The 14,488-nt window shown below is 53.7% G+C and overlaps 1 protein-coding gene across 1 annotated transcript in view; it reads right to left on the bottom strand.

Annotated features, from left to right (window-relative positions):
* Nucleotides 1-3,152: 3,152 nt before the first annotated feature.
* Nucleotides 3,153-14,488, bottom strand: part of LYRM4 (LYR motif containing 4) — a 119,193-nt gene continuing 107,857 nt past the window's right edge. Inside the window, exon 3 of the mRNA XM_024738617.1 lies at nucleotides 3,153-3,590. Coding sequence (XP_024594385.1) covers nucleotides 3,522-3,590 — 69 coding nt within the window. The 3' untranslated portion in view covers nucleotides 3,153-3,521. The remainder of the gene's footprint in view (nucleotides 3,591-14,488) is intronic.

Below are 14,488 nucleotides of genomic sequence, written 5' to 3'. Positions count from 1 at the left end.
CCTGATTCAGGGCTTCGCATGCGCTGCCGCTCCCGCCTGGAGAGCTCCTCTCCCTGCCCTCTGCCCAGCCCACCCGCCTCTCGTTTCATCTGAAAGCCCCCTTCCTGGGGAGGCCTCCCCTGACCCTCACCGACCCCTCGTGCAGCACCTGTTTCCCCATCTGTCGCACTCGGCAGACCCACTGTTTTCTCACGTAACCCTCTTGCGAGGCTGCGGGCTCTGAAGGCAGGGCCGGGGCTTGGTCGCTGGTGTGTCCCCGGCTCCTGGCTCCCAGCCAACACTGAACAGATGAGATGAGCAACAGGGGGTGGGAGGGGGCTGGGCCTGCGCATGACCGACTGGAGACGCTGCTCAGGGTCTCAGTTTTCATACCTGTGGGCTCGGGGGTTGAGCTCGCTGAGCTCCAGTGTCTGCTGGTCCAAGGTTTGTCATCTTCGTGGCTCCTTCCAGCCTGTCGCCTTTGCTCCTGGATGTTGGGTGGCACATTTGCTGTGCCCAGGGACTTGAGATGTTGGGTGAGGCTGGGGATGGAGGGACGGAGGTGACAGATGCTTGGTGGCAGCAGGCAGAGGTAAAGCGAGCTACACCAGCTCCACCTGGAGAACGAAAGCCATGTGCTTGGTCTCCCAGCATCGAAGCGTTACAGCCAGACCAAGCACGTGTTACTTCTGAAGGTCTAGAAACCAGCACGCTTGGTTCCTGTCTCAGGCCAAGCTGGCTTACACTGTGGTATTTCTTATTTTCTCAGCGCTGACACTGGAAAGCATCCTCAGCCGGAATCCCACCTCTAGGACAGCCACACATTCCGGAGGCTGGAGGCGGCCGGGATGGAGGGTGCATTCTCACCCCAAGGCCTCAGGTGGGGCCTCGTCGAGCAAATGGAGTCTTTACTCAAGTGGCCCTCCCCACAGGGACATCCCCTTGGGGCCTCTGAACCGGGGGACTCCCAGTGCAAGGTGCTGCCTGCCGTACCTGCACCGCCAAGTTGAGGGATCCGTTTGTGGCTTTTTTTTTTTTGCGGTACGCGGGCCTCTCACTGTTGTGGCCTCTCCCGTTGTGGAGCACAGACTCCGGACGCGCAGGCTCAGCGGCCATGGCTCACGGGCCCAGCCGCTCCGCGGCACGTGGGATCTTCCCGAACCGGGGCACGAACCCGTGTCCCCTGCATCGGCAGGCGGCCGGACTCTCAACCACTGCGCCACCAGGGAAGCCCTGGCAGGTGGATTCTTAACCACTGCGCCACCAGGGAAGCCCCCGTTTGTGGCTTTTGTCACAGAATTCTCCTTCATGCCTTTCCAAATTCCAAATGCATAGTTAATTTTATCTGACCTGCAAAAGTTAGCTCTGTTTATTAAGGCTTGGGGCATGTTCAGACCCATCTGTGCGCTTTAATTAACATAAGGGCCACCCGCTGTTGAAGGCCTGCAGGACAGAGTCCCGTTTGCTTGCTCCACTGTCTCTGTGAGTAAGACCTGGGGGGAATCTCCTGTGGAGCTGCTATCCTGCTGGCAATTCCAGCAGAATTGCTGGGGAGAGGTTCAACTCTGGACTTAGGTTTCCAAGTAGCAGCTGCTTTAGTTAAGTGTAAATCAGAGGTGACTTCCGTGGCTGGCACAGTGGTCGGATGTAGTTGTTTCTGAGTGACCACACGCCTGCCTGGTGCAGAAGGGAACGTGCCCCAGAGCCACACCCCCGGCTGAGATGCTGCCCCGTGACAGTCAGCTGAGGGGGGCGCACACTCCCATTCCCTTCACTGTCTCCCTTCATTCTCACACCTCGGCCCTAAGATGTGCAAGGATCTGGGTTTATAGGGGTAACAGATCTGGGACCAACCAAAGGTTGGTCTCACAGGCACACAAGACTTTAACCACGGGTCAAAGCATCCTGAAATCACACGTTATATTGCCAAACAGAAGACTACACGTTTAACCTATTTGGAAGGCACCATCACAACAGTATCTACGATCCATAGATAACGTGGGCACTCACAGTCTTTAACGCGGGAGGGAGGACATGGACCCAGGCCACTCGCGCTTGGCTCACATGACTGTGAGAATTAAGATGCAGGGAGCGGTTCAGTGGCAGGTCAGTGATAGTCAAAGCTATTTTAGGACCTGTAACTATTTATATGAGCCTGTTCCAAACCCAAACACGCGAGAGATGAATTCACTCAGTACTGCTTATGGAGGTAAGCCAAGCAATCTCCCAGTGTCCAGGTCCCTCACAAAATTCCCAGAAGTCAAGTAAGTTACTTACTACCTTATTTCCCTGTTTTTAACTGATGTGTTTCCAAGGATAAATGCATACAAATGCTGTTTTCACCTGTAACATCCTCAAAGGGCAGAGTTTCCCGAACTGGCTCAACATTAGAAAGACCAGGAGAGCTTTAAAATGTATTTATAAATCATTGTGCCTCACCTCTCACTTATCAAGTCAGAGTATGAAGCACTGAGAAATTCCTTTCTAAAAACTCTCTGGGGCTTCCCTGGTGGCGCAGTGGTTGAGAGTCCGCCTGCCGATGCAGGGAACACAGGTTCGTGCCCCGGTCCGGGAAGATCCCACATGCCGCGGAGCGGCTGGGCCCGTGAGCCATGGCCGCTGAGCCTGCGTGTCCGGAGCCTGTGCTCCGCAATGGGAGAGGCCACAACAGTGAGAGGCCCACGTACCTCAAAACAAAACAAAACAAAACAACTCTCTGTCTCTCCAGGTGATTCTGACTCAGTAAGTGAGCTTTGGGATGCATGTCTCAAACCTCGGTGTGCACTGGAGTCTCCTGGGGTGTGTCAGACTGAAGATTTTGATTCAAAAGGTTTGGGGGTGGGGCTTGAGATTCTGCGCTTCCAGCAAGCTCCCCGGTGGGGCTGACGTCGCCAATCCCGAGACCACAGTCTGAGCAGCAGGTTGTACGTACCTGTCCCCAGGTGAGCATCCACACACAGACCACCTCTGCTGTTGCGCTGGGCCCAGGTCTGAATTGCAGGGCGCACCCTTTACCATTTCAGCTCTGCCTTACTCCACGCTGCCCCCAAATCTCTACTGGTGCTTGGACTTGCCTTTGCAAAGGGGGGACTCAGCTCAGGGCTGGACCCTCCCTGTTGGTCTCCCCACTGACCCGCCAACCAGCAGGAAACAGAAGGGCATTAACCGTGATGGGCGCGTCTGGTATAGAGGCCTAGGGACCTTCTTTTTATTGTCAAGGACCAAGAAACAAACTCTGGGAATGCTGTATACAAGTGCTGAGGAGCTACAAGGAGGGCTGGGCTGGAGGAGACGCAGTAATACACGGCATTCTCCTGAGGGGCTCCAGCTCTTCATTCTAACACTTGAACCAAGGAGAGACAGCCACCCCTTGTCACTAAGGCTGCAGGAGAACGGGAACCTCGCTCAGCTCATCAGGCAGAGTGAGAAGCTATTTAAAGCTGATGTGGGAGGCCACTTGTAGTCTGCTGGGAGTGCCCTTGCCAAGCAGGATGGATGCTGAAAGTGGTCCACGGCTGCTGGTGGTGGCTGGTCCCGGCTCCCTAGGTCCTGGGCTTCTCTTGATTCTCAATGATGAGCTTGTCAGTCGAATACATTTGGCCAATGTGTACCTGGAGGCAAAGAGAAGACACAGACCAAGAACCATGGGCTCCGTTAGCCGTGAAACTCAGAAGTGCGTTTCTACATTTAGGTGCAGATGTGCACCGTCACGGGACGTCGTTCTGGAAACGGCACTGTGGGGCGGAGTGCAGTCACCAGCTTCGCTCTGCTAATTCCCGGCACTGTCCCACCCCACTTCCCGCACTGTGGGAACAGTGGGAGATTCCCACTTGTTCCTGCTCGCCCATGGGATGGTCCCGACCGCGGGCTGTCCTGAGCCAGGTGAGACCCAGCCAGACCTGTGCACAGCAGCTCCTCACCCAACAGGATTTCTGGCCTTTAGGACCGTTTCTTCCGCAAGGATGGACTTTCACCGTAAGGCACTAGTGAGCTCTGTCCACGCTGGGGCAGAGGAAGCACAGCTGTACCCCTGCTCTGCCACTCACCTGTCACGCTGTCCACCTCCTCCCTCTGGTCTCAGCATCCTCACCTGTGGGATGAGGGCTACAGGGCTGCTCCCAGCTGATCTTCACGTCCTTTGCTGCTCCAACAGCCTTTGGACCCTCAACACAGTTGGCACCTACGTGGTACGAGAGCCCTGGGGGCAGCTGGGGAACCTGCCAGGGGCCGTCACTGTGGACACAGAGGCGACGATGCCTACGCTGCAGCGGTGGAAGGTGTAATGGGCTTCCTGTCGCCTCCTGAGGGGCCACCTCTCTGCCTCCTAACGTGTCTCACAGCCGGCAGCAGCCGTGAGGGAGGCTGTGAAGCCCGCTGTCCCCACCTTGCAGCCTGCCTGGACCACCTGGGTGGTCTGTGCCCAGGGCCTGTGTGAGATCATGTGCTCATTCAGGTCTGCCTGGGAGCCCCTCAAAGGCAGGGCAGGTGACCCAGGCACCCTGTGGCCCTGGGTCCTGCAGTCCTGCAACCACTGACAAAGGAGTGAGAAAAGGAAGCGGAGAGCAGAGGGCTCTGCAGCAGAGATGATGTACGGGCCATTTGTTGAATGAAAGCTCGGCAAGCCCTGGAGGAGGTGTGAAGGGCAGCCCAGCCCCGGCTGGACCACAGAAGAATGGCAGGCACCTCCCGTACTGGGACTGTGCTTGGGTGAGGCTGGAGACCCATCCCTGCCCTCAGGAAGCTCAGAGTCCAGGAGGGAGACAGACAAGGAGGGAGGCAACTGTAACCTTATGGCTGGAACATCAGCAGCCGTCTAGCACTACGAGGTAAGTGGGATATGGGGCCACACACGGAAGGTGAGAGGCAGGAGGGAGGTGCCTGGGTTCTTGATGACCATGGAGCCATCACACCAGCCAACTTACTGGCTTAATGCCAACTTTTCTTTTACATGAGAGAAAAATAAACCGCCACATTTTTAAAGCTACTGTCATTTGGGTTTCTTGTTATACACAACTAAACCAATCCGTAACTGATGTGAATGTATATTGTGAATTTTAAGTGTAGTCTATATGACTATTGATAAAAAGGTCACTGCAGACAGGAGGGTGTGCTGTGCCCTGGGATAAGTGGAAACAATGTCCCTGTCACCTGGGAAGGCACCATTAACAGACAGTCTGTGAATTTCTAAAGTTTAAAGAAAACCACACTGGGACTTATAAAGGTCTTCTTTTGTCCCACAATATTTGCTTTAGAGTATGTGGCTATTAATATTTCAGCATTTTTTATGTCTAGTCTTTTAATTCACTTATACATTTAAACTGTATGTGTGTATATATAAACAGAATATTTAAATTTGGAATCATAACTCGCTTTTCAAAACTTCATATCCTTATGTCATTAAATAGTCTTTGAAAGGATATCTTTAGTAACTGATAAAGTGCATTGTAAAGATGCACGGTAATTTATGTAACATTCTCATATGACGAACACTTGCAGAGTTTCTGCTTAGTCCTGGGATTACCATTCTCATGTATAAACCTTTCATAGCATCTCTGCTTTTCTTTTCTTATAAAACGTTTCTAGAAGTGGAATTATTGGGTAAACAGGTATGAATATTTTTATGGTTCTTGATGGATCTTGCAAAGCAACTTCCCAAAAGTGTGCATTTGCTCGACAACCGACACTCCCTTTGGTGGACTGTTTGAAGGTTCGGCAGTGTGTTGATCACGTCCCAGAACAAACACGTGTCTTCCCACCCAACTCACTGTGGACACCATGAATGCCCACGGCTACCGTCTCGATGGCTCTCCAGTGCGGCCCCCCTAACAGAGGCCCCACCAGCACAGTCAACGCAGCATTTGTTTCTCATGGTTGGCAATCTAAAGGGTGGAACCTTTGGGGGGTAGGTGCGCTCGCAAGAAACACAGCTGTATGAGGTGACCCGGTCCCAGTCAGCTCCACAAAAAGCTCCAGAGAAAGCTGAGCTGGGGCGATTCAAAGAGCTCAAATTTTAGGAAACTCTTAGGTCAAAACAAACCTTCAAATGTAGAGTCCACTTTGACCGAAGTATGAATTAGATTTTAAAAATTCCACTCAGAAACAACACTTTTATGGCCTTTGGGGGAAAAAACTGAATGAAAACAGATCTTAATGGTTTTAAGAGAGCACAAAGATGAACATGTTTCTATCTGTGCAGGCCCCCTGGTCTGCTATGCACACTCCTCGCATGGCCGGCACCCTCTCGTGATCACGAGCTTCTCACTGGCGCCGCGAGACCTTGGTCCCAATCTGTCTGTCCCTCAGGCTCACGTGGATCCACACCCACCGCGCAGAAGCCCACCCGCCCTTTGAGTCGACCGCTGAAGCTCCCCTGGGTCCCCTCTGCAGAAGGGGCTCTCTCTCCCTCCTGGGAACACTTATTGCAATGTCTGCGCCACCCGGGGGGCACTCACGTGGCCTTGTCCTATCACGACTCGTGTGCCTGTGTCAGCTCCTCGGCATGGAGACTGGCTGAGTGGGAGGAAGCAGGGGCTCGAGCTCCGCTTGGCTCGGCTGCCTTCCCAGCAGAGTCCAGGGCAGCGCCAGGCCCGCCGGCCTGCTCAGTAAGGATGTGGTAACTAACAACACCGGGGTCTGGTACCCCTGGTTATAAGGCTCTACGTGTCCACTCGCTCTAAAATCTGGTCAGTAAGTGATTATGACGTGCTTTGGTGGAAGAGCTACTAGTGGAAATACAGAATCGATACAGGCAAGTCAATAAAAATAGCGACTGGGCCGTTTACTGCAACGAGAGTGTTCACTCAGCATTCAGCAAAGCCACGTGATTTAAGCTTGGTTCAGCAGCAGGTTTAAAGCTACCATCCAGGGCTACAGGGATTAACCCAGAGCAAGAGCAGGAGGGGTAAGGGAAATACTCAGTTCACACAGGACGTATATAGTAAAGTTATCTCCACAAGGGCTGTTGAGATGAGGCAATAAACGTTGGTGTGACAGTTCTGTCACACTTATTTGGGCTGTAGAATGTGTCAGCTCACACTGGGGGGTGGGCAGCCTGCAGTGATCATGACAGAGCGAGTGGCTCCAGCAGCAGGTGAGGGGAACGGTCAGGAGGCAAGCAAGTGCAATTACAGCTGCAATTTACAGCCCCTCCAGGACCACGGGCCGACTTCCACCCCACATCACACCATCACCACGCACAAATGGGTCCTTAGAGCCAATCACGCTTTTGCTTTATAAACTTTGGGAGTTGGCATTAGACTTCATTAGAAAAGCGGACAGTGACTCGACCGCAAGTAGACGGGATGACTGGATGGCCCTGAAACACGTATGAGCTCCGGGACTCAGCAGACCAATAACCTGCTGGGGAGGGAGGAGCACGATCCAGGGAACGAAACGTGGTCCAGGGTCTCGGGTCCTCACTGCTTTCTCCTCTGAAGCCAGGAGCGTCTCCCGTGCAACACATCTCAACCTGGCTTAGACTCGGAGCGGCGGGGCTCAGTGTGGGCGGTGGGGAGGCTGCCTGGGCGTCTGGTGCTCACTGCCTACGTCACGGGGCTGTTGTGAGAATCACACGACTGGACTTGAAGAAAAGGTACCGACTGCCCCAGACACTTCCTAGGCCCAAATCTATCAGATGCCTTCATGCTGTTGGGAGGATTAAACAAGAACAGCATGCGGGGGGCTTCCCTGGTGGTCCAGTGGTTAAGAGTCCGCCTGCCAATGCAGGGGACACGGGTTCGAGCCCTGGTCCGGGAAGATCCCACACGCCATGGAGCAACTAAGCCATGACTACTGAGCCTGCGCTCTAGGGCCCGCAAGCCACAACTACTGAGCCCGTGTGCCACAACTACTGAAGCCTGCGCGCCTGGAGCCTGGGCTCCGCAACAAGAGAAGCCACCGCAGTGAGAAGCCCGCGCACCGCAAGGAAGAGTAGCCCCCGCTCGCCACAACTAGAGAAAGCCTGCGTGCAGCAACGAAGACCCGATACAGCCAAAAAAAAAAAAAAAGAAAAAGGAAGTATTTGATTCTTTTGCTCTCACGACAAACTTACGAGGACAATATAACACTGTCACCATCGATTTAAAGGCTTTTATAGGCAAACTCTACCTTTGGTGTTTCATTTCTGTACTTGGAAGGCCTGTAATTGCTCAAATGGACATGCCCTTCCATTTCGCAGTGGATCACACTGAAAATATAATGAGAAAAGACAGCAGCAACCGTCACACAAAAAAACCCAACATGCCTAGATATAACCTTAATAAGAAATGTGTGTGATTTTTAGAGAGAAGACTACACAACTTAGAAATATAAAATAAGTTTGAATAAAATGACACACCATGTTCACGGAGAGACTGAGTCACACAAAAATGTCAATCTTTTGCCAAATTATATTTAACACAGTGATAATAAAAATCCCAACAGGATTTTCTTTTGAACTACTTGAGAAAATGAAATGTTTATCTGACTGAATATGAAGTCAAGAATAAAAAAGAACATTTTGAAAAGGAAGACATTAAAGCATTTTGGGGATTCAGTTAAAAGAGAGAAATGAACAGAACAGGAGAGAGTTAGAAAACAGACCCTGTTATCCAGAAGGAGTATTTTATTCACAAAATCGTACTCATGGGGGTTTGGGGCTTACGGAAGCGGCTGCAGCAGCTGGCACATTTCTTGGAAGTCTCCTAGTGATGTTCATGTAACTGGTGTATTCTGCTCTACGCTCCGTGTCCCCTGCATCGGCAGGCGGACTCTCAACCACTGCGCCACCAGGGAAGCCCAGTTCATGCTCGTTTTAATACAGAAGTGTTTCCCACGTTGTCCAGTGGCTCAGGCTCTTCACGAAGACGCACTGGATCGCCCTGTGCCTCTGAGCGCCTGCTGACACACCCAGATTGTGAGGCGTGTTTTAATGGTATCACCCCTTCCTAGGGTAGCTACACTTGATCGGGGCTTTGGAAGCCTCCCCCCGCAACCTTTAAGCCACCAAGATAATGAATCTGTCAGCCTGCAGGTTCTGCCGACTGCCTGCCCGTGCCGTGAAGGCGAGCACGTCATCCGTCTGTGGCCCATATACCCCCCTCTGTTTCATAACAACGTCAGACAGCTTTCCACGCTGCCTGCTGTTCACACAGTAATTCTCTCCAGTGAGATCCCAGTGCGGAGTCACTGTCACAGCCGTAGTCAAGTCACCTGCCCTAACAAACATTTTTCAAATAAACCATTTTTATCATACTTCATGCTTCCTAATAATTTTTAAAGAGCAAAATGAAAGAGATTCCTGAACCTTATATATAATTTTCCCCAGTCTTTTCTGTTTAGCAACAAGAGATATTATGAAACCAAAACTTAAGAATATAGGTTGCATGGTCTTCCTCTAAAAATGCTCACATATAGTAACATAACTTTGCTACTTGTAATTTTGCTATGGTCTCGTGCAATGGGAGAACACCTGAAGCACTCAAACTAGATGTGTGAAAATTCGGCCAACTAGAAAGGAGGTCCGTTCAAAGAACCCAGGGAAGAGTCTCTGTGCTCCCCCCAACCCCCTTCCACTCTGCTCTGTGGGCCTTGAAGTTCGGATACTGGCTACGCCTATTGTGGAGGGCGGTGGCAAGCAGCTGACCTCTTACTTCCTCTGTGATGCTCCTGGCAGAGTGATGAACAAATTCATATCTCTTCCCTAAATCCCATGTTCCGTTTAATAGCTGCTGTGTTTCGCCCTTGCTTGTTGGGACAAGAGAGAACCCAGGTGCCAGTGTGGGCACTCTCACTGGCGTGGCCACACGTCTGGTTCACACACAGGGTCCCGGCCTGATGGCTAACGGGCTCTCTTTCACCTCAAGGGGCCCAGTTTGCATGACGAATTACATGGCTGCCCTCTTATCCACTGCTGTCAGATTTCTGGGCCATTCTGCTGCTTTTCTGCACGGCTGATGTTCAGTTACAAGAAAAAAGCAGGCTATAATGTGATGGCTTCTCTCTTTCGTTTTCCAGGCCACGAGAGTAAGGGAAATCAGAGCATTTTAACGGGTCTCAGAGGACTGTGGCCACAAAGGAGCCTGAAGTGGAGGGCAGCCGGCAGGGGTCCCCTCTGCAGGAACAGACACGCACGTGAGGCAGCGGGTCCCAACAAGGATGAGGCCCCGAACCGCAGGGCTAGCTTTCCAGGACACACGCGGCCTGGGCCACTCTTGAGTTTCTCAGGAGGGACACGGGGTGACGGTGCAGTCACGTCTCTCTTGCTGCTGACTCGCTCCCCTGAGCGAGCAGGTCTGCTGATCTAAGGGCTTCATCATTATTATTCTAAAATTACGGTCAGATTTTTTCCCCCAGTGAGTGAATACGACCCCCAAAACCAAACAAAACCCAGGGTTGATATTTCCCCGCCAGGTGCACTTTGGGCCCAGCCCTTCCAGAAGGTGGAGCAGAGGCTGTGAGACCAGGTGGGGGAGGAAGCGTCCCCGCAGCCCACAGTGTCGCTCTAAACGCCATGCTGTCAGCGAGGGCCGGGGCTGTGTCCTCCGTCCTCCTCTGCACCTGCTCTCTGCAGCTGCCGGGCACTGCTCGGGGTGAGCAGGAGACGGGTGCTGGCCGCCCCCTTCCACACTCACACTCGCTGGCCACGAGGTGACACCAGAGACAGTCTGCTGGCCAGTGGCCTGCAGTCCCCCGGCGTGGGTGGGGAAGCTCTGCAGGCGAAAGCCACCCAGCGGCAGGTCAGCACCAGCAACTCGGTCACCAAGCCCTTCTTGGAAGCGGGCAGAGCCCAGGGCCCGAGCGTCATGTCAGAGTGAAAGCGGCACTTCCCCGGGACGGCGACAACGAGAGCCCCGGCAAGCTGCCAGAGACAAGTCCGTCAGAGGTCACGCTGCTGCCTGGCTCGGTGCCCCTCAGCCCTGCACGCGGGCCTCAGGCCACCACAGCCAGCGGCCAGGCCAGGACCCTCATGCGTGAAGTGGGGGTCAAAAAACAGAAACAAACAAATGAGGAATCACAGTCCGTGCGTTCTCCCGCAACCTACTTTTCAAGCTCAGCATCCTTCCGTGTCAGGACGCACAGACCTCCTTCTTTCTTTCGAACAGCTGCCTTGTCTTCCTTTGCTCCCAGCCGCGCTGGGACCTGCTGGGTAATACGCAGGGACACTGGAACAGACGGTGAGCAACGCCCTCACTTTCCCAGGGCTTGGGAGCTTCCTTAAACAACACTGGGGCCGACATACCCCAGCACATCTGATTAACTGGGCTCCCTTCTGTCTTCCTCACTCCGAAGTTAGGTTGAAGAAGCAGCCCAGTGGACACCGAGAGACAAACACCATCACGAACCAAAGTGCCCGGCAGACTCACAGAGGGAGCAGTGGGCCCAGATGCTAAGAAGCGATGCCAGGCCGGGCCCCAACCTAGCACACACGCCCCCGTCCATCCCCAGCCCTGAGAAGCCCACGAGCTCCTGGAAGCCCCTGAAGCTGGTCCTGGACGGTGGGAGGGAGTTGGGACAAGGGCCGCCAACAGTGCCGGGCAGTGAAGTCGTGCCCCTGCTCGATGCGACTCAGCCCCGGAGAGCCGCCGTCTTCCACAGGCCCCAACTTGGCAGGGTTTAGGAGACACTTCAGCGTATGTGAAAGGACACTTGGGGGTTCTCAGGAATGTCTGGAGGAAGGAGACCCCTCGAAGCACAGGGTCCCTGCTGGCCGGGAGACAGGGCAAGACGGACTTTCAGCTGGTAAGGGCCACACTTGTGAAAACGCTGAACTACTTCCACACTCGGCACCTGACTGCTGCTCCGACCCCCCCTCTGCCACCCGGTCTCCCCCTTCCAGGAGGCCTGGGCCTCGCGCTGGGGTCCCCGTCTGGCTTGGTGGACTACTTTCCAGATCCAGCTTGGCCAGCTTTCATTCTGATGGGCCAATGCCTGTGCTGCCCTGGTGGGTAAACATCTGACCATCAGCTCTGGGGCTGGGACTCTGCGGTATAGGTTTGGGCTGTTACTGAAAAGGGATGCAGAGTTTTCAGCGACAGGCTACTGACCGTGAGGCCCACGTCTGCTTTCCTCCCATTATTCCGCAGAGGGGATGTGAAGACAGCTGGACAGAACGGCCAGATTTCGGGCCATCAGGAAGTTATTCTGGATGAGAGAGAAAGGGAAGGCCAGAGCCAGAGCCGGAAATGATGCCACGGGTCTGACGGGACAGTAAGCTGGGCCTTCCCCTTTCAGTGCCAGCCCAGGACGGTGGCCCCTTGGTATCCTCAGTGCTCACAGGGTCAAGGAGAGGGCGGGGGGCTTTCTCTTAACAATCTCACCTCCCAGGCCCTTGTAGGACATTAGGACTCACCGTACACAGCCTTAGCTCTGTCCCTGGAGCCCGGCTACTGAACACACTCTCCAATTAGACACCCAGGAAGCAAAGAATTGATACCAGAGGGACCCTACTGATGCCCGAACGGAAGCATCAACTTCAACGTCAGGACCGTGGGCTGCTGTGCCCACTACTGGTCTCCACTACATAACCGACAGTACAGACCTTGGAGACCTACTGCGAGGTGGATGCTGTCCCGGTGGATGAAATAACTGGTCCCCGAATAACCTGCTGTGGGCAGCGGCATCAAGAAGCCAACTGCCAGTTTGACTCCACAACAGGGGAAAGAACCAGGCCTCTGAACCACAAGCTGCAGACGCCCGGCCAGCACTCGGCAGTGGCCAGGCCATGCGGCTCTCCTCCCCTGGGCCGGCTTTCACTTGCCCCAGAGCAGGACAGGCTGCAGCAGCGGGCGACACGGTGCACAGGCCAGATTGCCCGGGCGAGCCTGCACAGGGCCACCTCCACCTACCTCCTACCGTGCCCCCCTGGCTTCCTGGGGAGAAGGAAGCCCAGAGAAGCTTCTCGCCACGGCGGCAGCCTCCTCCCACCACCTCGGGGAGATGGCCTCGGTGCACACGGCTTTTCTCTGAAGCACACAGACTGTCTCTTTAAACGTGCTCACCTTGAACTGCGAAGGGGAAAGTGCGTGGAAATGAATCTTCTTGCCCCAACTTTTTGCCACGGCTGATTTTAAAAAGAGCCTGGGACTGTTCTGTTCTGTTAAGGCACCTGCAATCCAGCAGACGGGCCTTCTTCACTGCCACTGCTTTAGAGAACTTGGACTACGGTCATTTTACTAGGAATAGGACAGCTTCATACACACACAGAAGTGTGTGACACAGTAATAGCTAAACTCTCTCTAGCACTTGACGGTTTACACGGTTGTACGCACTCTATCGGCTCACCTGATTCTTACAAGGTGTGTAGAGCAGGTGGGTGTCGTCCTCATGTCTCTTTTACAGTTACAGAGATGAGGGTCTACGAGGTAAAGTTACTCTACCCAACATCACAGGGTTAATATGTAGTACTCTGACTTGAAGCAAATCTCTAAATTCTAATCCTTTCAATCTCAGTTAATTCTATGAATACATGGTGGTTTATAAACCCAGCATGAAAAGAAATAATAATAAAAAAATCAACCATAATCCCACCACCCCAAACCAACTTTATTTTTATTTCTGCGTACCAATTTCATCACGTTTACATTTGAAAAGCTGGAAGACACGTGCACTGATCACGTGCACGTACAGTCTGTGCTCCTAACCTAGAACCCTCATGCCACACACGTGTCCCCACGTGTCCACGCAGCCTGCACAACTGTGAACGGCCAGCAGCGTGTTTCCATAGCTCTAGGTTTGGTCTCATTTCCAGTAGCTCAGCTGAAAACACGATCAATTCCAGGGTAGGGTTCGTCTACCTGCCCACCCCTTTTCAAGATTTTGGAGAAAAGTGTTTTTCCTGGAAGATATATTACTTTAATAAGTTCACGTGTTTTTTGCCGTTTTTCTCTTTTCCACTTGTTCCTCCCCCTCTTTACTTATGCATCCAATTGGACTAAAAGTATGACCTCAGAAATGTCCATCCCTCACAGATGGGCTGAGATAACGACTGCTGGAAAGAGCAGCTGGCGGACTTTGTCCTGAGATCAGTGTCCCGGCCTAGGAAGCGCCCCCAGCCCTGCGTCCCAGGCCGGGTCTGCCAGTAGGCTCACAGCCTGGCTCTGCAGGCGTTGCTCAAGCCCAGCGAGGTCCCAGCGGGGCTCTCCCACGGGCACAAAGGAGCAGACCTGGGATGCGGCCTCAGGGCTCTGGAGAACCCTGCGGTGGGCGTGGCCTTCTGCAGGTCCCAGCCCTGGTCCCAGCCACTCCCAGACCGCACTGCCTTTATTCTGGATGGGTTTATGCGTCTGTCTCGACACGAGGCGGAGAGCTCCTGGAAAGCAGGGGCTGTGTCCTCTTCGTGCCCCTGGCACCTAGCACCTAGCAGTGTAGAGTCAGCTTCCTTACCACCCTCCAGTGAGAGGCTGGAGGCTGGTCCTCATAACGCGGCCCGAGGGATACCTTTTGTGACCCCACCTACGCAGCCCGCTGTGAGAGGCTGGAGGCTGGTCCTCATAACGCGGCCCGAGGGATACCTTTTGTGACCCCACCTACG

This window comes from Neophocaena asiaeorientalis, unplaced genomic scaffold, assembly GCF_003031525.2.
Source record: "Neophocaena asiaeorientalis asiaeorientalis breed wild unplaced genomic scaffold, Neophocaena_asiaeorientalis_V1.1 scaffold307, whole genome shotgun sequence".
Lineage (NCBI taxonomy): Eukaryota > Metazoa > Chordata > Mammalia > Artiodactyla > Phocoenidae > Neophocaena > Neophocaena asiaeorientalis.
Note: the sequence above shows the minus strand (reverse complement) of the source record. Positions and strands in the feature narration are given on the sequence as shown.